This window comes from Callospermophilus lateralis, chromosome 5 (assembly GCF_048772815.1).
Source record: "Callospermophilus lateralis isolate mCalLat2 chromosome 5, mCalLat2.hap1, whole genome shotgun sequence".
Taxonomy (NCBI): Eukaryota; Metazoa; Chordata; class Mammalia; order Rodentia; family Sciuridae; genus Callospermophilus; species Callospermophilus lateralis.
This window is the reverse complement of record NC_135309.1, coordinates 25,154,465-25,180,531: the sequence shown is the minus strand read 5'-3', so window position 1 is coordinate 25,180,531 and position 26,067 is coordinate 25,154,465. Positions and strand designations below refer to the sequence as shown.

Below are 26,067 nucleotides of genomic sequence, written 5' to 3'. Positions count from 1 at the left end.
GTAATGTTTTGAACAACCAATAAAAAGAACGAAGAAAAAAGAAATAAAAACAAAGGAAAAAAAGAAACAATTGAAAAATTGACAGACCCTTAACCATGCTGATGAAGAGAAGGGGAGCGAGAACTCCAATCACTAACATGTGATGAAAAAGGAAATATCACGACACTACAGAAATACAGAAGATAATTAGAAATTATTTTGAAAACTTGTACTCCAATAAAATAGAAAATATTGAAGGCATTGACAAATTTCTAGACTATATAATTTTCCCAAATTGAATCAGGATGATATACACAATTTAAACAGATCAATTTCATGTGATGAAATAGCAGACACCATCAAAAGTCTACCAACCAAGAAAAGCCCAGGACTGGACAGATACACAGCTGAGTTCTACAAGACCTTTAAAGAAGAACTAATACCAATACTCCCCAATTTATTTCAGGTTATAGAAAAAGAGGCAGGACTTCCAAACTCATTCTATGAGGCCAATATCACTCTGATTCCAGAACCAGGCAAAGACACATCAAAAAAAGGAAACTTCGGACCAATATCTCTAATGAACATAGATGCAAAAATTCTCAAATTCTGGCAAATCAAATACAAAAACATCAAAAAGATTGTGTACCATGATCAAGTGGGATTCATCCCAGGGATGCAAGGTTGGTTCAACATATGGAAATCAATAAATGTAATTTATTACATCAATAGACTTAAAGAAAAGAATCATATGATCATCTCAATAGATGCAGAAAAAGCATTTGCTAAAATACGGCACCCCTTTATGTTCAAAACACTAGAAAAACTAGGGATAACAGGAACATATCTGAACATCATTAAGGCTATCTATGCCAAGTACCAGGCCAAAATAATTCTAAATGGAGAAAAATTGAAGGCATTCCCCCTCAGAACTAGAATAAGACAGGGATGCCCTCTTTCACCACTTCTATTTAACACAGTTCTTGAAACACTGGCCAGAGCAATTAGACAAAAGAAATTATAGAGATACATATAGGAAAAGAAGAACTCAAATGTGCTGTATTTGATGATGATATGATTCTATATCTGGAAGACCCTAAAAGTTCCACCAGAAATCTTCTAGAACTAGTAAATGAATTCAGTAAGGTAGCAGGATATAAAAATCAACACCCATAAATCAAAGGCATTTCTGTACATCAGTAACAAATCCTCAGAAATGGAAACGAGGAAAACTTCCCCATTTACAATAGCCTCAAAAAAAAAATTGTGAATATATGTATAATGAAAAATACAGAAACCTAAAGAAAGAAATCAAAGGTGACTTTAGAAGATGGAAGATCTATCTTGCTCTTGGATAGGCAGAATTAATATTATCAAAATGATCATACTTCCAAAAGCACTATACAGATTTAATGCAATTTTGATCAAAATTCCAATGATGTTCCTCACAGAAATAGAAAAAGCAATCATGAAATTCATCTGGAAAAATAAGAGACCCAGAATAGCTAAAGCAATTCTTAGCAGGAAAAGTGAAGCAGATGGCATCGCTATACCAGACTTAAAAGTATACTATAGAGCAATAGTAACAAAAACAGCATGGTATTGGCACCAGAACAGACTGGTAGACCAATGGGTACAGAATAGAGGGCACAGAGACTAACCCATAAAATTACAATTATCTTATATTAGACAAAGGTGCCAAGAACATGCATTGGAGGAAAGATAGCCTCTTCAACAAATGGTGCTGGGAAAACTGGAAATCCATATGCAACAAAGTGAAATTAAACCCCTATCTCTCACCATGCAAAAAAAACCTTAAAATGTATCAAGGACTTAGGGATACCACCAAAGACCCTGCGTCTAATAGAAGAAAAAGTAGGCCATAATCTCCATGTGGGGTTAGGCCCCAACTTCCTTAATAAGACTCCTGTGGTGTAAGAATTAAAACCAAGAATCAATAACTGGGATGGACTCAAACTAAAAAGTTTCTTCTTAGCAAAAGAAACAATCTGTGAGGTGAATATAAAGCCTACATCCTGGGAGCAAATTTTTAGCCCTCACTCATCAGAGCACTAATCTCTAGGGTCTATAAAGAACTCAAAAAGCTAAGCACCAAATAACCCAATCAACAAACTGCCAAGGACCTGAACAGACACTTCTCAGAAAATGATATACAATCAATAAATAAATACATGAAAAAATGTTCATCATCACTAGCGATCAGAAATGCAAATCAAAACTACTCTTAAGATAGTATCTCGCTGTAGTCAGAATGGCAGCTATTATGAAGACAAACAACAATAAGTGTTGGCGAGGATGTGGGGAAAAGGTACACTCATACACTGCTGGTGGGAATGCAAATTGGTACAGCCAATATGGAAAGCAGTATGGAGATTTCTTGGAAAATTGGGAATGAAACCACCATTTGACCCAGCTATCCCTCTCCTTGGAGTATACTCAAAGGACTTAAAAACAGCATACTACAGGGACACAGCCACATTAATGTTTATAGCAGCTCAATTCACAATAGCGAAACTGTGGAACCAACCTAGATGCCCTTCAGTGGATGAATGGATAAAAAAAAAAATGAGGCATACATACACAATGGAATATTACTCAGCAATAAAAGAACAAAATCATGGCATTTGCAGGTAAATGGATGGAGTTAGAGAAGATAATGCTAAATGAAGTTAGCCAATCCCAAATAACCAAATGCTGAATGTTTTCTTTAATGTTAGGAGGCTGATTCATAGTGGGATAAAGAGTAGGAATGTGGGAGGAATAGATGAATTCTAGATAGGGCAAAGGGGTTGGAGGGGAAGGGAGGGAGCATGAGGTAATTAATGATGGTGGAATGTGATGATCATTATTATCCAAAGCACAGGTATGAAGACACGAATTGGTGTGAATATATATGTGTGTGTGGGTGTATATATATATATATATATATATATATATATATATATAAAATACACAATGAAGATATGAAAAATCATGCTCTATATGTGTAATAAAAATTGTAATGCATTCTGCTGTCATATATAAGACATTAACAATAGCTACTACTAGAACAGTATAATAAAACAGTATACTATAATAGTTATTTAAAACTTAGGAATTTCTTTCCAGAATTCTCTCTGCTTTTTTTGGATCTCGCTTAACTATGGGTAGCTGCAACTGTGGAAAGTAAAACATGGATAAGGGAGGATTGCTGTGATTTGCACGTCTGGCATGCAATGGTGTGGGATCAAATGTGAATAAAACAGACTTATCCTGGTACTTCAGGAAAACATTGTATACTGAGGAGGCTACCATGAAAAAAAAATAACAGTGCTTGATACCAAGGCAGTGGGTCCTATGGCCATCCCAGGGGAAGGGACGGTTATATAGCAACAGACCAAGTGTTTTTATAGAGGAAACTGCTTGTAAAAAGTGTGAGAGGGGTCAAGACTAATGGAGAATGGCAAGCAGTTACCTTGGGTTGGAACATGGAGAGCCAAAGGACAGGGGATTGGAGGTGGCCATGGTCTCTTCATAGTTAGCAGAGATCGGGTGTGAAGACCCTTATAAACCAAGTCTGGTTGTTGGTGGAGGGTGTTTATATCTGTTTTGCAATGATTGAAGCTTATCCCCTCAGAATAATTCTTCATCAACTAACTTGCCAGCATTTATGGAGGACCTGCTCTGTGCTAGCCTTGTATTTAGGAATACAATTAAAAAATGAGACAATCTCAATGTTTGATATCTCATCAGACTGCAATGCTCTTAAGCCTGAGGTTATTTCCTTGTACAGAACTGAAGGAGAAATGGGCTGCATGTTAGGATGGAGATGGCTCGAGTGTGCAGTGTTGGTGACACTTTGAGCTACCTGCACGTTCTGAATTTCAAGCGCTCATTGGCATCAACCTCCATCTAAGCCCTGAACCTCCTTTACATGACTTGTGAGACCCAAAAGCTTTGATGCACTCTCCTACTCCAACCTCTGCTGGATCTCCTAGTTGCCACTTTTCGATTGTAGTTTTGACCTTTCTGAGACCAGGGCTTTCCACAAGTCTAAGCATCTTGCTTTGATCCCTGACCTCCCATCTCTGGTCCAAGCCTTTTGTCAGATAATCCCAGCTAAGCTGCCACCTGTGCCTTATGCATGATGGGTACCTATGGAAAGGGTCATGACGCCCAGTTTGTCTCGCACCAACTTGACTATCATACTCTTCTGAAGCGGGGTGCAGCGGCAACACAGGACAGACCGGCAATACTGGGTCAGCTCCAGAAACAACTTCTCCAGCTTTCCCTGGAAAATGACATTGAGTGTCTTCCCATTGATGACCAGTCCAACTTCCGGAGCCATAGCTCTGGTGGTGGGGGATGGTGTCTTGGAAGGGAGGCGGAAGCCAAAGAGCTTGCAGCCTGACTTCTGTGGCTCCTGGAACTGCTTGACCTCTTCCAGTGCACAATTGAGGATGGATTCACAGGTCTCCTATACACAGTGAGAGGATATGGTTATAACATAGCGAGCAACCTTGCAAATATGTGTTAAAATTTTCACTTTAATAATAACAATTTTACTATCATAGATATGACTCGGGAGTGTTCTCCAATGTTTACCTTTTCTGCAATATTTTAAATAGCACCAAAGCAATATTAATTTGAAATCAAATTAACAGCCAAAATAGGAGACACTGCTTGAGAAGTGGAAATAACTCAGCAAGATGGGGACTGATCCAAGGTTGGTTTAAGATAAATAATGCTAATACGATGGTAAATGATGACAATATTTCATGCAGTTATGACACTTTTTTTTTTTTTTACAGGTCATTTCAGTGCTGTTTGCTTCTTAGAGCATCCTTATGGGTACAACATTTAGAGATGAGATTGGAACAGTGAGCTCTCAAGTGACTCACCCAAGGTCATCCAAACACAGTAGAGGAGGCAGGGCCATTACTACCCAAACTATGGCTTCCTAATTAAAAAGAACACATCAGCCGGCATGGTGGTGCATGCCTGTAATCCCAACTGTGGGGGAGGCTGAGGATCACAAGTCCAAAGCCAGCCTCAGCAAATGTGAGGTGATAAACAACTTAGTGAGACCCTGTCTCTAAATAAAATACGGGGTGTGGCTTAGTGGTCGAGTGCCCCTGAGTGCAATGCCTGGTACCAAAAAAATGAAACAAAAACCCCACATCTACCCTGGATTTGTTTTTATCTATTAATCTACTCCATAAAAGGTCATAAGAACTGTTGCATGAAATGTTGCTCACTTGATTTGGATAAAACATCTCTGTGAAAGTCTTATTGTTTGGAGGAATTCCCTAGATTTTTCCCCCCTGATATTTACTTTGAAATATAGTGAGGAAGTCATTTATTCATAAGTGTTTTCCATTACTTTTGACTATATCAAAGATAAACTCAGATTTTGGTTCTCATGGTATTCTTAATATCTCTGTAATGTCTGAACAGGCTGTGGAAGACAGTAGTATTAATTTTAGCAGCATTGCTTTATTCATATGGCAATTACAGTGTTCTTTTATACAGGGCAAGGGATAATACTTTTTTCATTTATTGAAGTGCTAAAATTTTATTCTAGCTGGGTTTCAGTGGTACACGGCTGTAATCCCAGCAACTTGGGAAGCCGAGGCAGGAAGATTGCAAGTTTGAGGCCTGTCTCCAAATGAAATGTTAAAATAAGGGGGGGCTGGGGTGTAGCTCAGTGGTAGAGTCCTTGGGTTTAATCCCCAGTGTTCCCCCCAACTCCCACAAAGTAATTATTCTAAAAATAAATATTCAAATGAGTTGATTAAAACTAAATAATTAGAAACAATTCAGATCATATGCACATATCAGCAAAACTTGTAAAGTTAGGTCTGTGGGATATTGTTAAGAGTTCTATCTGGGAATGTCTAGAATACATTCTAGAGCAAATGCGGCCATAGCTGAAGCTGGTTGTTCCCAAGTTTTTCTTTAGGAGATAATAAATGTTGAGGGACAACGGGATATGCACAGAACCCAGAGAAGCCACATGAAGTGGTTCCAGGAGCAAGTGGTTGTATTAGAGGCACTTATCTAGGAAAGAACACAAGATGGTCCTTTCTGGAAGTGGGGTTGGTATTGATTATATAAATTCCTCCAATATATGTCCTCAGGAAGGCACTGGAAATGTCAGCCTCAAAATCAAATTGTTTGACTTGCTTATTTCCAAGGTATTAATTACAATAGTGACTATTCACTGTCAAGTTTTGATGGTGGCCAATTCCTAGGGAATGCCCATTTACTGGTTCTCATGCCCTCGCATAATCTCTTTCCACTGAGTGTGAATTAGATCTACCTATTCCTTTCCAATGAAGAAGAATTCCACAAAAACGAAGAGGGGTTACTCTTTCTCATTCTATAGGAAAGATTTGCCTTGGAAAAAACCAGTTGCTGTGTTGTGTAGCAGCTCTGTGGAGAGGCCCAAACGGCTAGGAACTGAGGCCTGCTGACAACCACTAGTGGACTTGGAAGCAGGACTCTTCCTACTCCCGAACTACCTATCCAGCTGAGCCTCTAGATGAGTCCAGAGCCCTGTTGGCTTGACTACAACCTCAATAGAGACCTTGAACCACAGGCACCCTGTGAGGATGATGCTTCTGGAAGTCTAACGCACAGGCTCCTAAATCCCTGTTTCAGTTGCTAAACTTTGGAGTAATTTGTTACACAGCAATAGGTAACTAGTATTGGTTACTGTGAGTGCTTTTTGTGGTCATATTTAATCCTTCCAGTAGCCTCTTAAGTAAGTATTTTAAACCCTTCTACACAGATTAGGAGAGTGAAGTTCAAGAAGTAGCGTATTTAGTCTGTTAAGCTGCGCTACAGGTTGTTAATAACAGCAGTTGTTATTAGTCCCTTTAAAAATTTCTTGACATGACTTAGTATTTCCCTCATTTTATGGATGAGAACCCTGAGGTCTAGATAGATCTCAGAATTTGCTTAGTGCTTTAAGGTACGTAGGAAAGACACAGTAACCCTAAATCAATTTATAATGAATTAGGCAAATTAAAACCCTTGGAGAAAATATCCACTGAATAAGTAATTACATTAAATGGGGGTTTAAATAAATCTAAGATTTAGAATGTATTTTTCCAGTTTCTGGCTTGACATATTTACGTACCTACTGCTTAATCCCAGGCAAGGGTGAAAAAGACTAATATTGCAGGTTTAGTGGCGTAGGGATAAGGATTCAGGCATCATGTTGAGGGTCCTGGACAGTGATAAAAGGACTGACAGTATGGAATTAAAGATTCCATGACTGAACTGACTACTTGGAGTGTGGCCCATTGTTTCTTGGGAACCTGGGCTAGTTAATCAAAAAGAATGCATTACATTTAAGAGAATCCCATCCCTCCCCTTCATACTGGCCACCTCACAGGTTTGCATGTGTCTTACTTTCCAGAATTCATGGGTGTGTGTGTGTGGGAATAACAGAAGGACAGATCATGGCCAAGCAGGACTGGCAAGAATCAATACTATTACAGAGACCAAGCACTTGAAAAAGCTGAAAATTACCTTTTTTCCCTAAACATAATACTAAAGCTGTAGTTTTACATGACAGTATTTTCATCTTCAAAATTCACTGGTGTTTAATCAAGCATAATCTGGGCATCTGACAGAAAAGAATTAAAAATAATCTAAAGGTTCTCAGGCATTCTTCACGGTATACTGTGTGTGTATGCATTTTTCAATACTTGTGCATGGAATAAAAGCCAAATATAAAACTTCCCAAATTTTCATTCTAGGTCTAGAGTGCACTGAGGCAAGCTGAAGAAGAGAGGCCAGTGTCCTCATTTCCCCATTTCCTGGCTGCTTTAATTCCTGGCCTTCCTCCTCTGTCCTTTTCCCCATGGGATGCCCACCAGCCTGCCTAACCCAATCCCTGCCGCCTTAGACAGGTGTGCACGTCTCCATGCTCACCTCCCAACCTTCTTGCCAAGAAGATGCATTATGAAAACAATTTGCATTGTGAGAATATATTTTTGCCTCCTAAATACAAAATTGTATGAGAGCTTGGAATGTTCTTCCCATTTCACACAGCACTTTCCTGAACCTCACTTCCTCTCACCCACAACCTATACACCCTACTTTGGTTGAAAATTGTCTTTTAGGACTTGGCTTCTTTCTCCTCCTTCACCATCAAAACATACTGGATTTGCATTATTATTCCTTTGGGGTTTCCACTCCACGACATAAAAATTGGCACTGAAGCCTTAAACTTGGAACAGTTTCAATTTAATTGTGACTATTCTGATGTGTGAATTAATGTTGTAAGAAACTTTAAAACACTATTTACTCAAGAATTGCATTTTTGAGTGTAAATAGCATTAGCCCAGCAGGAGAATGGAGTTCTGGCCTTAGTTTTATCAAAAACTAGCAAGAGGGATTGTCTTCAGTTTCCTCATCTGTAAAATGGGGAAACTGGACCAGGAATAGAATTTGGGAGAGGTAAAACTAACACTTCTTTGGTGCTGGGTGCCAGGGATTGAACTCAGGGGTAACTCGCCTACTAAGCCACATCCCCAGCCCTATTTTGTATTTTATTTAGAAACAGGGTCTCTCTGAATTGCTTAGCACCTTGCTTTTGCTGAGGCTGGCTTTGGGGAGAGGTACAAGTTTGTAATACTGGAGGTGTAACAAAAGATCAGACAACATTTGGGGGCATATTAAGCTGTGTGATCTAGCCATATTTTGGGATCAGATGTGCTTTCCCTGTGTGCCCAAATCTTAGACCTATGAGTCTCCTGTTGACTGGGGTGAAGTTCTATATTTATATGTGATTTCCTACTTTGGTCTTACCTGATTCTCAGTATTAATGGAGTAAACGGTGTCAGTCTGATCTAACAGTCTGCAGGAATACGCGATATTGACCGCTGTCTCTTGCTTATCTCCTGTCAAGACCCAGAGCTTGATCCCAGCCTCCCGCAGAGAAGCAATTGTATCTGGAACTCCTTCCTGCAGCCGGTCTTCGATCCCAGTGGCTCCTGGAGTGATCAAAGACACCGTAGATCACATTTATGGTGAAAATAGTGGCTTCTTAAGTTCCCCAAAGCCCTATGAAGCAAGGCAATGTTTATTAAATGTTATTAATATGTGCTAGGTCAGGCACCCAGGGTAAACTATGAACTGAGTAGAGCTGGTTCCTACCCTCTCAGAAATCAAAGGTCAATGAAGGAGGATTTATAACTGAGCTAGGTGATTCGAAAAAGCCGATGTGCCCTGTAGGTACACAAGAGGAGAACTTGACTTCACCTAGAAGGTCAGGAAGGGCCTTGCTGGGGACATATCGAAGATGAAGTGAGAGGTGTAGCCAGGGAGGAAGAGGAGGGCTGCAGGCAGAGTCCGTCAGCCTTGAGGGGTTTGCAATTTATTAGGTGGCAACGAGAGTTATTAAAGGGTGTTAACTTGGAGAGGGACAGGATCAGTTTGTGTTTTAAAATCATTCTAGAGAACGGATTAGGGGTTGGAGGAAGCAAGATGAAATTCAGGGCTAGCAGTTACTTAGGAGGTTGAGCTGAGTGCAGGGGAGAGGTTTTGGTGATCCAAACTGTCACAAAGAATGGGGAGAAGTGGAGACACTGAACTCTTTGTAACTGATCATGCTGGAATTAACAGACTTTTTTTTTTTTTTTTTTTTTTTTTTTAAATAACATACAGGCAGCTTTCACAGTTTCTGAAGGATCTCAAGCTTTGCATCAATCCGGATGAATATATACCCAAATATTGAATAGTTGCTAAGTGATGAAGCAAAAATAAATCTGCATTTAAATTGAGATTCATTTCAGGCCACAGACTAATGGCTACCCATCTCACTCTGGGCAGAAGCAAGGCATTTTGTTTCTTTTAATAATCCAGAGTGATAATAGGCTGGCAAAGCAGTTACATTGGATGCATATTGAAGAGATCATTTCATATTAGGGGACCTAATATGCAGACAAGGCAGCTTCTTAGTGGCATGCCAGTTTCTTGGTGGCAAGAAGAAATCCCTCCTCAGCCCAGTCCTCTACTTTCCAAGCTATCTTGAGGAGAGAAAAGGAACCTCTCTGTCCCAAAATGTGCCTGTTTTGTGTTTCAGGTTGAAAAGTGACAGCATGAGCCTCATCTTTCCCTCCCAGGGTGAGACTGCAGGTGAGCTTCTGAAGATGACTTATATGACGGAGAGGAAGAAAAACACAAAAGGGAAAATGAAATGGGAAGGCCAGTGGGTTCTGATAAGCTCTCATTTACCAGACCAAGCCGACAGACGCTTCTCGCCACCTGGGGCCACAGTGCTACCCAGAAACCAGAGAGGCCTCTTGCAGGGGCGACTTCAGTAGCCTTTTATAGTTGTTAGTTTCTGGCAACTACTAAGTGACTCTGGTGTCCAGCTTAAAAGGACCTTATAAGGCAGGAAGCAAAGGCTTCTGTGGCCAAGATACAGGAAACTAAAGACCCAAAGTGGTAGGGAGCAGTTCTCTCCCCTTGCTTGCTGGTTGTTCAAGTAAATCTTGTTGCTACCTTTTATATGAAAAGGTACATATTCTTATAGCAACTTTGGTCTTTTTCCTTGGGCTCTGCTTGGCTGGGTACTCAAGAGATATTTTTCTAGAGAAGCTAAGGTGCAGGGATGTGTCACTGGGCCTACAGCAAGGTCATGACAGGGCTTGACCTTGGCCCTCATCCTCTGGTCACCATTACTTCCCTGTCAGTGCATGCTGTCAGACATTGCCTTGGCAAGACCTTGTTCCCAGGGTCTGATTAACAAAGCCTCCTCTTTTGCAAGGCTTTTCTTACAGTAGGAATGCAACCTATCTTTTAATTAGTCTTGGTGCTTCTTATCTTCCCCCAGTATATCAATCTACCTTCCATATATCAGTAGTCAGGGCAATTTTTGTAATCCAAGCCTTTCCCTCTCCAAACACTTAGCATCTGATTCATCTAATCCTTCACAGCATGGAACCCACAGCTCTCTCTTACCTCTCATCAATTCTTCCCCCGCATTTTGGTCCAGCCACAGAGAATCTCATATCTGGGCCTTCATTTGGGTCCTTTCAGTTAATGGTCTTCCTAGGCCCTCCTACCTGTACTTCTATCTCATCTGGTACCTCTTCCAGCCCAGCTGTTATCATTTGTTCAGAGTGACAAAGTTACTTGCCTAAGGATTCAGTATCATGCTAGACTCTGAGTTTTGGAAGGGCAGAGTTGTGGCTCTTGCTCCCTGGTGTAGCCCCAAAGCCTAGCATGTTACCCGACCCATAGTCAGGGCCCAACCTTTGAATGGTCAGAAAAAATGTGCTCTTAGAGAAAGAGCCAAACTCACAGGCTTCTTCCAGCAGAGAGTGTAGGAATGCTCCCAGGCCTCACAGGAACCTTGGGTTGGGTAATGACATGGCCCATTTATGCCAAATGCCTGGAAGGGTACCCAGGGAAGGCTGCTAATTGAGACAACTCCATAGTGGCATCAGAATCAGGGCCAAGAACTCCCTTCCAACTTGGGGAATTCCTTTTTTTTGGATAATAACTTTTTTTTAGCTACCGAGTAAGGTGAGTTGATTCTCCAGACGCTGCGCTGTTTCCATTAGAAGCTCATCTCGGTTGTCAAGGGATGCCTCGGCCTCACGCCGGAAACTGGCCCATCTCCTGAAGTCTTCTTCACTTACTACCTTCAGGACAGAAAGAGGTTTGTTGATAACTGTGGGTGGGTCAGCAAGTAGAATCCCTCCTCTCACATCTGCAAGGCCTGTTTGAGCTGCACGACATCATCAGATGGGGTGCTCTCTCCAATCAATGAAAGATTGATCTGTATGTTCTTATACCACCAAACATCTTTGGAGTCCCCAGCATGCTCAGGGCACTGGAGATGACCAGGCAGACAAGGTCCTAGAACTGGGCTAATGTGCTGGTGGAAGATAAGAGACATTAGGTAAATTAAAAGATCACTTTCAGGAGTACTGTGCAGACAGTGAAAAGGATGATATCATGGAGTGTGATGGGGTAAGAGGAAAACTGGGATAGAGGGCTGTTCAGGTCTATTCTATAAGTGGCAGGCAAGCTAAGATCCAATGATGAGAAAGGGTCAGCCCTGGGAAATGCAAAGCCTGGGTAATAGGAACGAACTTGGCCTTGAGTACATCTGTTGGTGGAAGGATGAAAAGTGAAGTTGCAAGGGACCCAAACCAAGGCTGGAGAGGAGAGGGCAGCCTTATTTTACACAGTCTAGGGACCACTCTGCTAGGCCTGCTGTCCTACACACGGTGCATTTCTTCTTCCCTCAGTGTCCATTAGCACTTGTAGACCCTATTTTTTATGTGATATGCGTTCTCTTAGTTCTCTTATATAAATTAAGGATTCTTTTGCCCATGTACCAAATATTCCAAGTCCCTGTGTGGAAACAGAAACCCACAAGACCCAAGTAGGCCTTTTGATTTTTGAGGAATGCACCGTCTAGTAGCGGGAATAAAATATGCACAACTAACTTTAGAAGGTGGTAAGGGTATCATCCTAATTCAGAGTAATAAGCACTTATTACTGTCCCTGGCACTATATGTGCATTAGCCCTAGTTAACCAAATAAGATAGACAGCATTTGCACCATTTTGCTCCAAAACAAAACATCTCAGGCAAGGAAACATGTTCAAGGTTATATATCCAAAGTGGAGACTGGGACTTGCACACAGGGAGGTCTGGCTTTGAAGCAAGAATTTTTGATCTCTATGTTGCACTAAGCATAATAAAAGAAATGAGGAGCTCTGGGGATTTAGGGAGGAGAAGCCACCACCTAGCAATGCATGCCCATCATGGCACTCCTACCTGCCAGATGCCCCCACTCTGCAATTTGCAGCCCTCTTGCTCCTACATGGGCCACAAAGACCTGTGGAGCATAGGGTGTGTCATCTACATAACAATTACTGGGCCCAGGGTAATTCGGCAGAACATAGATGAATGTGACCCTATGTTCCTCGACCTGGGAATCAGCTGCTACACGCTTTTTAGCTGACATTCAATAGAGACCCAGATCCTCTAAATTTTCGAGAAGCCAAACATTTAGACTCTATGAGAACACATAAATGTCCTCAAAATTTAAATCCAGGCAAATAATGCAAAATTTTACCATCAAGTTATAGGTTACCCCTTACACATACAACAAAGAGCAGAGAATGAGGAAAACCACACTGATACGGGATCTTGCTGCTCCAACAAAATTAGTCAAAGTGATGGATTTTTGTGACAAATCGGAACAGCTAATATTAAAAAATGCAAAAACAAACAACACTAAGCATTTTTATAAAGAGACCAAAGCAGGACTAAGGCCGTTGAGCTACCTGATGATACTCAAAGCACGCCTGGAGGAATGTGCTCTCACCTTCTTGGCGACGCACAGGGTACGTAAACCATCTCTCGCATACAAGTCTAGATGTTTTTGTGTCCGGGCGTGGATCTTCTTCAGCTTCTTTTCCACATCAATATCAGCCACTGTCAAACAGTCATTATTTCCCATAAGACCATGCACAAAAATGCTGAAGAATCCCATCCCCCTGGGCTCTCCTTAGCAGAGACATTCTAGCAATAGCACTCCCTAGGAACATCGTAGAACTCTCCTGGCTGTCAGGTTGCCCTGGAAGATAACTCCAAGAGTCCTTAAATTGTCTGTTCTCTACATCTCATCAAAAGCCTAGCTAGAAAAAGTGCTGTTGAAGGAAAGTAGGTCCTTACGGTATTGTTCTCAAGCACCCATTGGCATGAACATCACCTGGAACTTCAGGGAGATTTCTAGGTCCCGTGGAAGCCATGAGTTGGGACCAGAAGTCTAAATCCTTGTTTACACCTAAGGTGGTCCCGACTTTGTTCTCTATCCACAATCTTGTCATCTGCTTTGTTCCTGTGTTGTGTTAGGTCTTGAAACAACTGGAACCTGCATCTCATTAGTTAAATCCATCACCACACAAACCTTGTTCAACTAGGCTTGATTTCTATATAGATGATCTTAGAAAAAACATTTTTTTTTTCATTTCCTGTAAATCTAGTCTGAAAAATATTTTAGTGGGTTGTTCAAAGTCTCCTCTGTGAAGTTCTACATAATAAATTTCTTTCAGAATTCTTTTTATTTTTCTCTTTAATCATAAAATGCAAAGCTTTCAAGCCTGGGTTGGCTGGTGTGGGGTAGGATCCCAGTCCTCACCACTTCCTTGGTCTAATTATCACAGACATCACTAATCAATCAATTGCCGCACTCTGTGAAGCTAAGCTTGGAAAAGACTTCAGAATCTGCCTTTAGCAGGGCTGGATCGAGATCTCTAGAGGTCCTAAGTAGTGAACAGAATATGTGCATCTCATTAACCCTACAGACAACGCAAAATTAAAAATACAATTTTTAACAGTGGCACAAACATAAAGCCCAACAAAGCTCTGGTTTTCTCATATCACTTTGAGGCTGTTTTTAGATGCTATAAAAATCCTTCCAACTATTATTTTCTCATTGCTTATGTGCCTGAAGCACATCTCATTTGGGCATTGCCTTACAATATTTTATTTTGAAAGACACCAGAACTTGAGCTTAAACCCTTGTCTTCTGTTCATGAGACTTTGAGTTTACCTTTTTGCTGAGGCTGCCAGGAACCTCATAGTCAAACTGAATGTTCAAACACTGGAAATATATTAAAAATGGGGTTAGAAATCAATATTTTCCCCCTTTCAAAGTTTTTCTTCTCATTTCTTACAGTAACATTGTTGTTCATTGGAAGCATCTCTAATTCACTTTGCAAGCAGGTGAGGAACAAATAAACATCTCCAAGGTTACTTGGATGGCTATCACCCAGAGATAGAGGACTGTGCCTCCTTCAATTCAGAAGCACTGAATTTGCTCGTCTGCCAGAGTCTGGAGATGAAGAGAACTAATTAGCTCCCTTCCCATTCTAAACACTAATCAATCCCCACGAACCTCTTGGCTGTGGTCCACAGCTGATAATGCAGGAGGCGCAGGGCTGCCTGGGCAATTCTAAAACTTGGCTGGAATCTACTATCCTGGGAGAATCAGGGCCCATAACTGTCTTCTCCTTGTTAGCAGTCAGGAAGCGGCTGCACACTAATTCATGCTGCTCCAAAATTGGACACTGATATATAGGGACTTTGGAACACTTTTCTGGCTCAGTGCAAGTTTATGAAAATCCATCTGGGAGAGGCTGGGGAAAAGGATGATAAGGAGGGACCCTTGAGGCTTCCCATAGTGAACTGAGCCCAGTGCAGGGTTCTGGCAGATGAAAAGAGCATACACTGGGATCCAGGACCCTGGATTTAACACTAGCTCACCCCATCATCTCTCCAAGTCACTGCTCTCCCTGGGTTGAGTTGGCGGCTCTCCAAAGGGAAGGGTGAGGAGCCCCTTGTGTTCTAGGTTTGTTAATGGATATTCTGATGTAACAAAAAAAAAATTGCCTGTGGATAATACATGTGTGAATGAGTTTGAAAAACTAGACAAGTGAAAGAGCCTTCTCTATTACGAGACTGTAGAGAGTCTTTAATGCACTAATGAGCAATGATTCTCCAGGTCACAGTGATGTAAAATACAGTGTGTCGAGGACCTTGCTTTGAGAACATCTTGTGGGCCTGTATTCTAGTTGAGGCCTGCTGGACAAGGTGACACTATAACTTGAGCTCACTGCCATCGGACACTGCCCGTCAAAGCTCTCTGTCCCTGGAGTCCTATAAGGTGTGACTCACCATGGGCTGGGTCTTCCAGCAGGTCCATAATAACCGAGTCTGCTCCCTTGGTGTAGACGATGATCTCACCGGTCAGCGGGTGCCTCACAACCACAGACATTCTCTTCCTGACAGAGTCAAAGCCCAGGGTGAAGAGGAGGTCAAAGGTGAGGCAGGTGCCCTGGGGCAGACGCACGGTCACCTGCTCGGGTGTCCGGGACACCAGTGTGAAGCTATAGGCATGAGCAGCATGCACCAGGGCTGCCTCGTCAGGACTCTCGGCCTCGTAACAGAACTCGGGGCTGGTCAGGCTGAGAGCTGGGGCCCCTGGTACCTCCTCCAAGGATGCTCCCGACTCGGACCCCAGGATGTCACCCTGGTCCCACGTGCTGCTCCTGTAGCCGCCATCTGTGGAGCAGTCTCCACTGTACACAGAGGCATCGTCTTTCTCATCCGAGTCTGTGGGGGGCATGTTAGCCCCGAAACTCTCGCCCAGGTCTGTGTCAGAGGGCGCAGTGGATGAGAATGACTGGCTGAGGCTCATTAGCTTCAACCTCTGGAAGAGCTGTTGGATCTTCTCCAGGGACATCCCCAGAGCCTTGCTGGAGGGTGGGATGGTGACCTGTGGTCAGGAGGAAAGTCGAACATTACATTTTAGAAATACTACCAAGCTATTTCATGTGGAACAGGAAGACAATTTTGCATTAAGAGGACTGTCTGGGCCTGCTGAGATCAAAGGCAAGTTTCCTCTCCTCTCTGGGCCCCGTCTTACCCACCCACAAAATGGGGGAACTCAAATATTTCCTTCCAGGCCTGACAGTCTATGGGGTGAGAGTGCCCATTTTCCTTTGTCATTCCTCTTTGATCATGGACACAAGAAAGAGACGAGGAGATGAAAGTCAGGCACTATCAATATTTTGGTTTATGGATGAGGAAGCCCAGGCACCAAGGGGTTAGATAAATTGGCCAAGATCAACCAGCGTGTTGCTGGCAAAGCTGGGACTCATGACCTAGGTCTGCCCGACTCCAGAGATTGGGCTCTTGAGGTCTCTGCCAGCTTGAGACCCCCCCCTATGAACTTGAAAACTGAGAGTTGGATGCTGTCTCTTCCAAAATGGTAGGCACTTCCTCCGTTCTCAAAATAATTTCTCAGATACTGCTTTTTGACTCCCAAATCTCCCTGAAAACTTCTGATAACGTGGTGATTTTTCTGGGGCCAAAGCAACTTCTCAGGGTAGTTTGGAATCTGAACATCTTAAAGGAAGGTTGTGGTTTGGTGCTTGAGTGAATTCCCTTCTCTTTATTTTATAACTGCACGTTATATCACCTAGTTATTCTCATCAGCAATTCCCCAGGGAGTGTGACGAAGAGTTTGTGGATAATTGAAGATGAATCCACTTTGGTAAATTTCAAAGTAAAACTTACATAAGTGACCACTGTCTGCATATTTCCATGAGAATAATACTTAGCATATTTTAATCCCTACTTAAAAGCAGGGACCAGCGTAACATGGTATTAGTAATCATTATGGTTTTGCTATATATTAACTCAACTCCTTTGTTAAGTTACTGACATTCTTAGACTGACCATTACCTCACTTGTTAAACCCATAGTGCTTTGGGGTTGTGATGGCTAAATGATAATGCAGGCCAAGTGTTTAGTATGGGGCTGGCACATAGCCAAGTGTTCAGTAAACACTATTCATATCTATCTTGCAGGCAGATAAAAAAAAAAGAAATTGAAAGTTGCAGAGAAAGCGCTCCTATATAACTTTTCCATTTTATTTCAAATGAGGACCCAGAAAAGATAAGAGATTGGTTCAAAGTCTCACAGAGATGAAATGGTAACACTTGGCTAGGACCCAAGTGTCTCTCTGATCAGGGTTTCTCCCCTTGCTTTTCTCCCACCCTCTTCTCCCTTACCTCCTACCTTCCTCCCCACCCCCTCACCCTCACCTCCATCCTTGGTCCTTACCCTCTGTCTGGGTTCTGTGGTTGTGGAAACCATGACAGAGTTGCAGATGGTTAGGGCAAGGAAGAAGTCAGCGATGGAGGATGTGGTGGAGTGAGACGACTTGGGTGGTCTGGCATCCGATAAGGTCTCCAGCCACAGGGCAGCATCTTGGACCTTGGTCAGTAGGTTTTTATCTGGAGTCACATCTTTTTCCTGGAAGAGACAGCCTTGAGTGAGTCTTTGGGAAGGAAGGTCCCATCATCAGATTTTTGGCATGCCTGGAGGAAAGGGCAATACAGTCTTCACAGCAGTCTTGCATCTGGTCTGATCATTGCCAATTTTTATTTGATTACTCCCTATCTACTCCCCATAGCTTCCAGCTACCAGGTCCTGGAAGTTCTTTCCCCCTCTTCCCCACCACGTCTCCCCATTTGTTCACCATTCCTGATGCTTCTCACCATGCCCAGACCCTCCGGCCCTCCATCTTGGATTTCCATACCATCCTCCAAACCCAGGTTGTTGCCTCTCATTTCTTTTCTTTTTGACCCTTCACATGTATGATTTTTTTTCAGTCCCTAAAACTCCATTTTCCTCATGGCACTCGAAAATACTCAGACCTCCACTGTTAGCACGATCGATTCATATGGCATCTAGAGTGTTTTGCAGTTTGGATTTCCACTCTCTCGAGAAGTTAGGCAAGGGCCTCAAAGAAGAGATTGAGTTTTCTATGTGGTTGTATCTTCTAGAACTTTTGACTACAGGTTTCTTTGAAGCAGAAGCTCAACAACCAACCAGTTCTGAATAGTTAGATACAACAAATTCACTCTACACTTTTTACTCCCACTTCTTCTCAATGTGGACCCTCAGCTCAGCCTGGTGGTCTGTTTGCTGCATTCTAGATGCATTCTGTGCTTCTGATAACACTTTGAAAAATCTTCTATCTACCAAAGTCCTACCTAGATTTCAAATAACCAGAAGTCACACCTGCCTGTGAGATTTTATCCAGCTTCCAATGAATTCTCTTCCTTTTGAACTGCAATAATGAGTTCTTGAAATGTTCAGATGTAACATGCATGGATGGACCAAGATACAGATGAGGATATTTCAGGATGGTGAGAAATACAGAACTGGCAAGTCAGACCCTATCTGAAGAGTGTTGGGCTTCTTTTCCTGATGGAATGCTCCCGTGCTGATCCACTTTGCCAAATAGCCTGACTTTTCAGGATAAAGTAGAGATAAGTGACCTTTTTTTTTTTAGTCTCTGGGTTGGATCTGACTCATGGGTTTCCATTTTTAACATTTTTATAGAAGTTGTCACTTAATACCATCCCTTTGGTGTTCATTACATATTGACCTATATCTGGTTTTATTGACAGTTCATCCTTCTGCCTCTATCTCCACCCTCTCTTCCCCTCAGGAATTGATGCCAGGACAGCTTCACCGGGTGGTGATGGGAGGGGAGGAATATCTAGCTTTGCTTACTTCCCTGCCACCATCTTGACCTGACCCATTTTAAATTCACTTTTTTCTGTCCCTATTGACACTCTCTAGAAGTTAGGCAAGGGCCTCAAAGAAGAGATTGAGTTTTCTATGTGGTTGTGTCTTCTAGAACTTTTAACTATAGGTTTCTTTGAAGCAGAAGCTCAACCACCAACCAGTTCTGAATAGTTTGATACAACAAATTCACTCTGCAAAGACATTTACACATAAAGCCATTTCTCTCTGTGTTCAGAGTTCACAGCTAAATTATAGTTTAGAAGGGTCAGTGGTTAAAAAGAACAGACTGAGAGAATCTTGACTGACGAGTGCAGGAGGAAGACTAAGGTTCAATGAACTTTACAAATAAAAACCCAAGTTTGAATTAAAAAAAAAAATTCCAGTGGGTAAAGAGTCCTCAGATGTCTTCTCTAACTACCAAATCAGTGATTCCTGAAATTCTATTCTGTCCTTCCTGGGGCTGTTGGTGCAGGTGAGAGCCATGGGGAGGAAACTGGCATGCACACCCTACAGGAATACAGCCCACTCTTCAAGCATCCTCTCCCATTTGGGCATGCACCCCAATTTATTCGTAGAAGTTGGTATCCAGAAAAAGCCAACTTACCCAAAGGAAGAGTACTAGTAAAACTATATCAAATCTGTGTTTCTGTCCATCACCCCCTAAGCCAGGGTAAGCCATCCACATGATTTTTAGAAGACTTGCCAAGGGCACGTGCATTATCCACCCTCTCTGACTTTGAGCACAGCCTTCATAACAGGAGCTCATGTTCCCGAAGCTTTTCCTACCTTCCTCATCCATGCCATTCACCTGACCTCACCAGGTTGTTGCAGTTTCAGGCTGAGATCAAGCTAACCTCAACTTGATTGAAATCCAAAGAGATGGGCTGACTTCCCCAATGTCACCTAGTGAGGCATTGTAAAGCCAGAATCAGAGCTGGGATCCCTGGATCTCAGCTACTACAGGGCTTCCTCCAATGCCTCTCACCATTTCACCAACTCCCCCAAAACACTGTCAGCCCATTTCTTGTGATAAGAGTGAGAGCTCCTGTCCACACAGCATTTCTTATGTTCCAAGTGCGCCCTTACCTCATTGCATCCCTGAGCAGCAGCTGAGTGCCAGTCCCCCATTTACCTCTATATTTCAGATGAGGAAACTGATGCCTAGAGAAGTTAAGTACCTTATCAAAGGTCACACAGTAAGTGGGAGGGATTCCTTCAGCTCATTCCAGATGGCCTGACTCTAAAATTTCTTCTCTCCAACCCCAGACCAGGCACCAACAAGCCTGACCAGAGATACCCAGAGGTGGGGAACAAACTTGGGGGCCCTCAAAGCTAGACCTTCTATTTTCCTTGATGATGAAACTGAGTACAAAAGAGAAGGGAAGTAAATGGTTCAAGCTCATGCATTGACTTAGGGTCAGAGCTAAGACAGGTTTTACTCACGGGATCTCAGCCCCTTACAATGTACTGCTTTGCTCCAAGCTGCCTATTTCCAAATGGGACACGTAAAATGACTGTTATTTACTTCATGTACATTTACTCTCAGTGTCATGAGAGCCAAGACTGTCTCTGGATGGGTCCTCAGTACCTGGCAGATTGCAGGCACTCAAAATGTTTGTTGAGCCAGGTGCTATGGCCTGTAATCTCAGTGGCTCGGGAGGTTGAGGCAGGAGATTGCAAGTTCAAAGCCAGTTTCAGCAACTTAATGAGGCTCTGCACAACTTAGCTAGACGCTGTCTCTAAGTAAAACACATAAAAAGTGCTGAGGATGTGGCTCAGTGGTTAAGCACCTCTGGGTTTAACCTTACTCCCTCAAAAATGTTTGTTGATTGACTCCTTTCTGGATACACTATACCTCACCACTGATTAATGCTTTACATCTTTTTGTTAAAACAAAACATTTTTTCCACCCAATCACATAAAAATGCATTTTTTAAAAAGGCTCCTCTGCAAACGTCCTGCACTGGCAGCAGGCCCAGCCTGTAGGTGTCAGGAATGGACATCAGTCGATCTTATCCAGTCACCACAGACCTGCCTCTGCAGAGCCAGGTTCTTCATGGTTCCTTCTGCTCCAGCCCAGTGGTTCCTTGTGGTCCATTAACATTAGGAACTTGGCCCCTGGAGCACTTAGATAAAAGCAGTGCCTCCGCCCACCACTGGCTCTTTGGCCAGTCCATTTCTCTGAAGGAAAAGAAATATAAATTTGTGGGAAGTCACTAGATATTCAAGTTAGAACTTTATGGCCACTGGGTCCTTAACTGGTTGAATTTCTTTCTATTACAGGACACCTAAAACTCATACCAACCCTCCTTGAGGAAGGTGATCTCTATTATTATTAGATTGCTTTTATAGAGAATGTAGAGTGAAGTCAGGCCCTTTGCTAAACACTTTCTTATGCATCATCTAATCATCCTAGCAGTGCCGATAAGGCTACTACCATTCTTCCATTTTCATTAGGAGGCAAATGAGGTTCACTGCAGTCAAATAATTTGTCCAAGGTTGCAAAATCATCAATAATTTGCTGGACCTTGAATCTAGTTCCACCTGATGCCAAAGCCTGGACCCTTCCACACTATGCTGGCCCTTCTCCCACAGTCAACTGGGATCTTATTAAAATGCAGATTCTAATTCAGTGGGTCTGGAGTGTTTCTAACATGCTCCAGCATAGCTGCTGCTCCAGGGACCGCAGTTTGAGTAGGAAGTGGAATACTACTGGTTCCACTTCCTTTCTGGCTGGGACGTGTTGCCAAGCTGAAGGCTGAGAAAAGGAGGCCAAGCTCCACTCTGCTGATCTCCTCTCTGTTTTCATGAAAACACACCCAAGTTCAGATTGGGACTGGATGCAGACTGGATGCAGCAGCCTGATGCTGAAGGAACCCTCTGAGCTAGTGATGGAAATAAGCAGGACGCCTGGCACTTAGCTCTGGAAGGAAACCCTCTGTGGCACGGTTGCACCTATGTCCCCACCTCCTCCTCTGAGTCTCCTTGACTTGTACCTTTCCTTTCAAAGAGTCCCCATTCTCTCTCGCGCTGACCCCGATGGTTTCTCGGACCACACCCCACAATCCTTACTCCCTCCTCATTAAAAATCCTTCTCGTTCCTCTAGTTAACTTTAATTCTTGTCTCAAAATTCAGCTCGGGTGCTAAGCCTCCCTGACACTCCCAGTAGAATGCAGCTGTGCCCAGGTTCTCACAGCACACCGGCACCCAGCACCCGGCACCCATTGTGTCTGCACGACAGCATCATCCTGTCGTCTCTGCTATTCTTCCTGTTTCCTCATTGGTTTAAAAGCTCCTGAAATCAGGGGCGATTCCCCATTAGTCCTTATATCCCCAGTGTTTAGCACAGTATTTGCCACAGAGGGGATGCTGAGTGTCTGTTGACTGACTGATCAAATAAATGAAAGTCTATTCAAAGGAAATGCAGACACTCACCATGCACAGACTTGGCAGAGGTGGGAATCAGGAGACCCTTCTATGTGTTGGTGGTGAGTGTCTCAACTGGTACTACTTGGGAAAAATTAAAATAAAACACACATGCTTCCCAATTCAGCAATTATACTTTCTTCTGTACAGAATACTTCTTTGGGAAGGACACACAGGAAACTAATGATGGTTGTCTTGGGAATGGTGGGGACAGAGGAGGGAGGCCCATTGACTTACCTCCATTGGGTCTCTGATTGCCCCTTCCCTTTTTTTGATTCTGGCTGGGGATTAAGCCCAGGCCTTAGGCGTGGTAGGCAAGAACTCTACCACTGGGCTACACCACCAGTCCCCGATTCCCTTTTAATACATAATCCTATGGTCGTATTAATGTCACGGACACAGGCTTGCTTTGTTGCTGCGGAGCTGGAGGCTAAAATCTTGTTCAGGGAAGTGATATTTTTGTCCTGGCAGAAGTTGTGGCCTTGGTGACATTAGTTTGGATAAGGCAATGGGAAAGACCCATGTTAGTACATGTTTTACTTAAGTAGCCCCTAGGTTGCTAGGGTCAGCTTTTCCCAAATGGGACATAAGCCCAAGGAAGATCTCAGTGGCCAAGAAAGAAGGGGGTTCTCCAGATCTTGCCAGACCCCACCTCTTGTGAACAGTGTTATGGTGGCTTTTGGGGGCCCTGAGGGACAAGGGAAGCCGAGATGGGATTCACCAATTCCTTCCCTGTGTAGCCACATCAGTCCTGGAAGACTCTTCCCTAAACTTGCAGAGGTTGTGTGGCATGAGGGCCACCCCTCCCATCTGTAGCAGACTGGGGTGCTGCAGGATCTTCTCCAAAGGAGAGAGGGCCAAGATTAAGGAAAAGAGGCAGAGAACCTTTCCCCCCCCTAACACATTCTCCTGGAGGGGTGGGGGGCATTCCCACAGAAGGAAGCAGCACTGGAGTGGGGGGTTGCCTAGCTGAGCCGGGCAAACGCCATGACGGGATGACATTCTTTGGTTGGGAAAACACTGTGCAAGTGGCCCTCCTAAACATGACTCTGCTGAAAACTTGGCTGCTTACAGGCCAGGAACAAAAGAAAAGGCATTTCCTTTTCCATCTGCCAGGACTATAAAACGTTGGCCCAGAACTTACAATTTTCCTAAGTATATTACCCACCTTACGGTCACGGATTTTATAGTAGGCAATTAGAAGATCATCACTGATACTTCCTTGTTTTCTATAGGAAAAGAAAAAACCCCATCTCTGATGGCTGTTGTTACTGCTGACTCTCATTTTATTTTTGGTTTATAGTAAAGAACCGGGAAAACCAATAACAGGCTTCTTGGGAAGGAGGCAGAAAGCACAGCCAAGACTGTGCAAGTCCTGACTCGGCTCATGAAAGGAGGGTAAAGGACAGGTGGCTCAGAGAGATTATCAGGCCAGACCGGATACCAGATGGGCAGGTGGAGCGAGGGACCAAAGGCTGGTGGGAAAGGAGCAGGCTCAGAGCCCTGCCCAAAATGGGCAGGGTGGACACACAGAGAGTCACCGGGGGCTGCTTCAGAAGTCTCTAAGAACTACGCCAGCGATCCCACTGCAGCCAGAGATATTTCACACGTGAGCATGAGAGCCCTTTAAGGCATGAATCACCTGCTTCTGCCAAGGCCTCCCAAGCTGTATGAGGGGGCCTGTATAAGGAGCCGCATGAAGACTTATTTCTTGGTAGGGCAATGGTCTCCTTGGAGTGGCCTCACTCTTGGGTGCCCACTAGAATCATCAGAAATGAGAACATGAATGTTCCTGCCCCACTCTGGACCAGATATACCAGAATCTCAGGGGAGAGAGCTCAATCACTGTGCTTTATGAAAACTACATTTCCCCTCCGTGATGTCAAATATGCACATATTTGCCCAAAGCAGACAGCTTCCCTGTAGAAAGAGTATTCAAAATGTTGGCTAGATGATGCAACAAAGAAAAAAATATAAACAACAACAAATCATCTATTGGTTATCCCTGTGTCTAAAACATAGGATCTCACCAGGTGTGATGGTGCAGGCCTATAATCTCAGTGACTCAGGAGGCTGAGGCAGGAGAATTGCAAGTTTAAGGCCAGCCTTAGCAACCTAGAGAGGACCTAAGCAACAAAACAAGACCCTGTCTCAAAATAAAAAAGAAAAAGAACTGGGGAAGTAGCTCAGTGGTAAAGTGCCCCTGGGTTCGATTTCCTGTAGTGGGGGAAATATGATCTAAAGAATTAAATATTTGCTGGGTGCGGTGGTAGATGCCTCTAATCCCAGTGACTCGGGAGGCTGAGTCATGAGGATCTGGAGGTCAGTGAGACCCTGTCTCTAAATAAAATCCAACAAAGGGCTAGGGATGTGGCTCAGTGGTTAAGTGCCCCTGAGTTATCCCTGGTCCTCTCCCACACCCCAAAAAATTAAATCCTAAAAATAACTCATGAGCCAGAAGAACTGTTTGTACTTTAATGATGAGAAGATTGAGGCTTCCAATTTAGCAAGCTGACCAGAGATGGAGAGAAATTCATACTGGAGCCGAGATGGAAACCTGGGTGTTGAACTCTAAATGTGCCTGCTTCTTCACTAGAGGGGACCCTGCAGGTTAGCACAGACATTACATTGTTTGATTCTTTGAAAAGCCTAGTAAGAATTTTAAGTATTTTTGGGTGACAAAAAATGGGATAGAAAGAGGTTTAATATGTGGCTTAAGGTTGTGCAGCAAGCCAGAGTAGAGCTAAAAGCAGAACTGACATTTCCTGACTCTCAGCCTGCACCCTCCTGGACAGCTAACCATAGATACTGTTCTACCACCAACCCCAGACTACTTTCAACCTGACTATGCAGCAGTATTTTCTGCTCTTCATAACAAGTACAAACATGTCACCATCTCCACCTGCCCACGCAACAAGAATTGCACCTCAGTTCATGCAGCAACTTCCTCATTGCTCCTGAATGAACTTAGAACTTGGCTTTGAAATGTGCTGGCCAGGGCAGAATGATTATGTTCATGTTCTGGAAAGATGGTGGGTGGGTTAAGATGTCCCTCCCGTTGGCCATCAGCTATGGAATCTGCATCAAATTCATTCTATCTGGTTTGGGCTGCTGTGATTTGTGAGCTGAACAAGAAGGGAACTGATTTGTATACACACACCAAGAAAAAAAACCAAAACCAAAACCTTCCTTTTTCTTCTTAGTTCCTCAGGGGAGGAAGATAGTCATTCTCCTATGCACGAGATGCCTGTGGTATCTAAGTGGAAGGTGCCCAAAGACACACAGAATCTATGTCTGATGACAATTCACTAAATTCATTTAAAAAGAAATGTTCAGGTATAGAGTTGGGGAAGAACATTCCATTTAGAGGAGGCAAAATTCAAGAGAAGAACGATTGCGATGCACATGTCCTGTTGCTACGTCGCTTGGGAAGATCAAAAGGGAAACAAAACTGAACAGAATCTCTGTGAAGCATCTCGGGGGCTCACTTTGCTTCTCTTGCATGCTTATGAG

At 43.1% G+C, this 26,067-nt stretch overlaps 1 protein-coding gene across 3 annotated transcripts in view; it reads right to left on the bottom strand.

The window, feature by feature from the left end:
• The window catches only part of Atp10b (ATPase phospholipid transporting 10B (putative)), a 99,550-nt gene that overhangs the window by 24,343 nt on the left and 49,140 nt on the right, over positions 1 to 26,067 (bottom strand). For all 3 annotated transcript variants that reach the window (XM_076855701.2, XM_076855702.2, XM_076855703.2), the window contains 6 exons: positions 17,652 to 17,843; positions 15,699 to 16,299; positions 13,345 to 13,454; positions 11,519 to 11,645; positions 8,803 to 8,987; positions 4,135 to 4,456 (listed from right to left, as the gene is read on the bottom strand). In XM_076855701.2, coding sequence (XP_076711816.2) covers positions 4,135 to 4,456; positions 8,803 to 8,987; positions 11,519 to 11,645; positions 13,345 to 13,454; positions 15,699 to 16,299; positions 17,652 to 17,843 — 1,537 coding nt within the window. The remainder of the gene's footprint in view (positions 1 to 4,134; positions 4,457 to 8,802; positions 8,988 to 11,518; positions 11,646 to 13,344; positions 13,455 to 15,698; positions 16,300 to 17,651; positions 17,844 to 26,067) is intronic.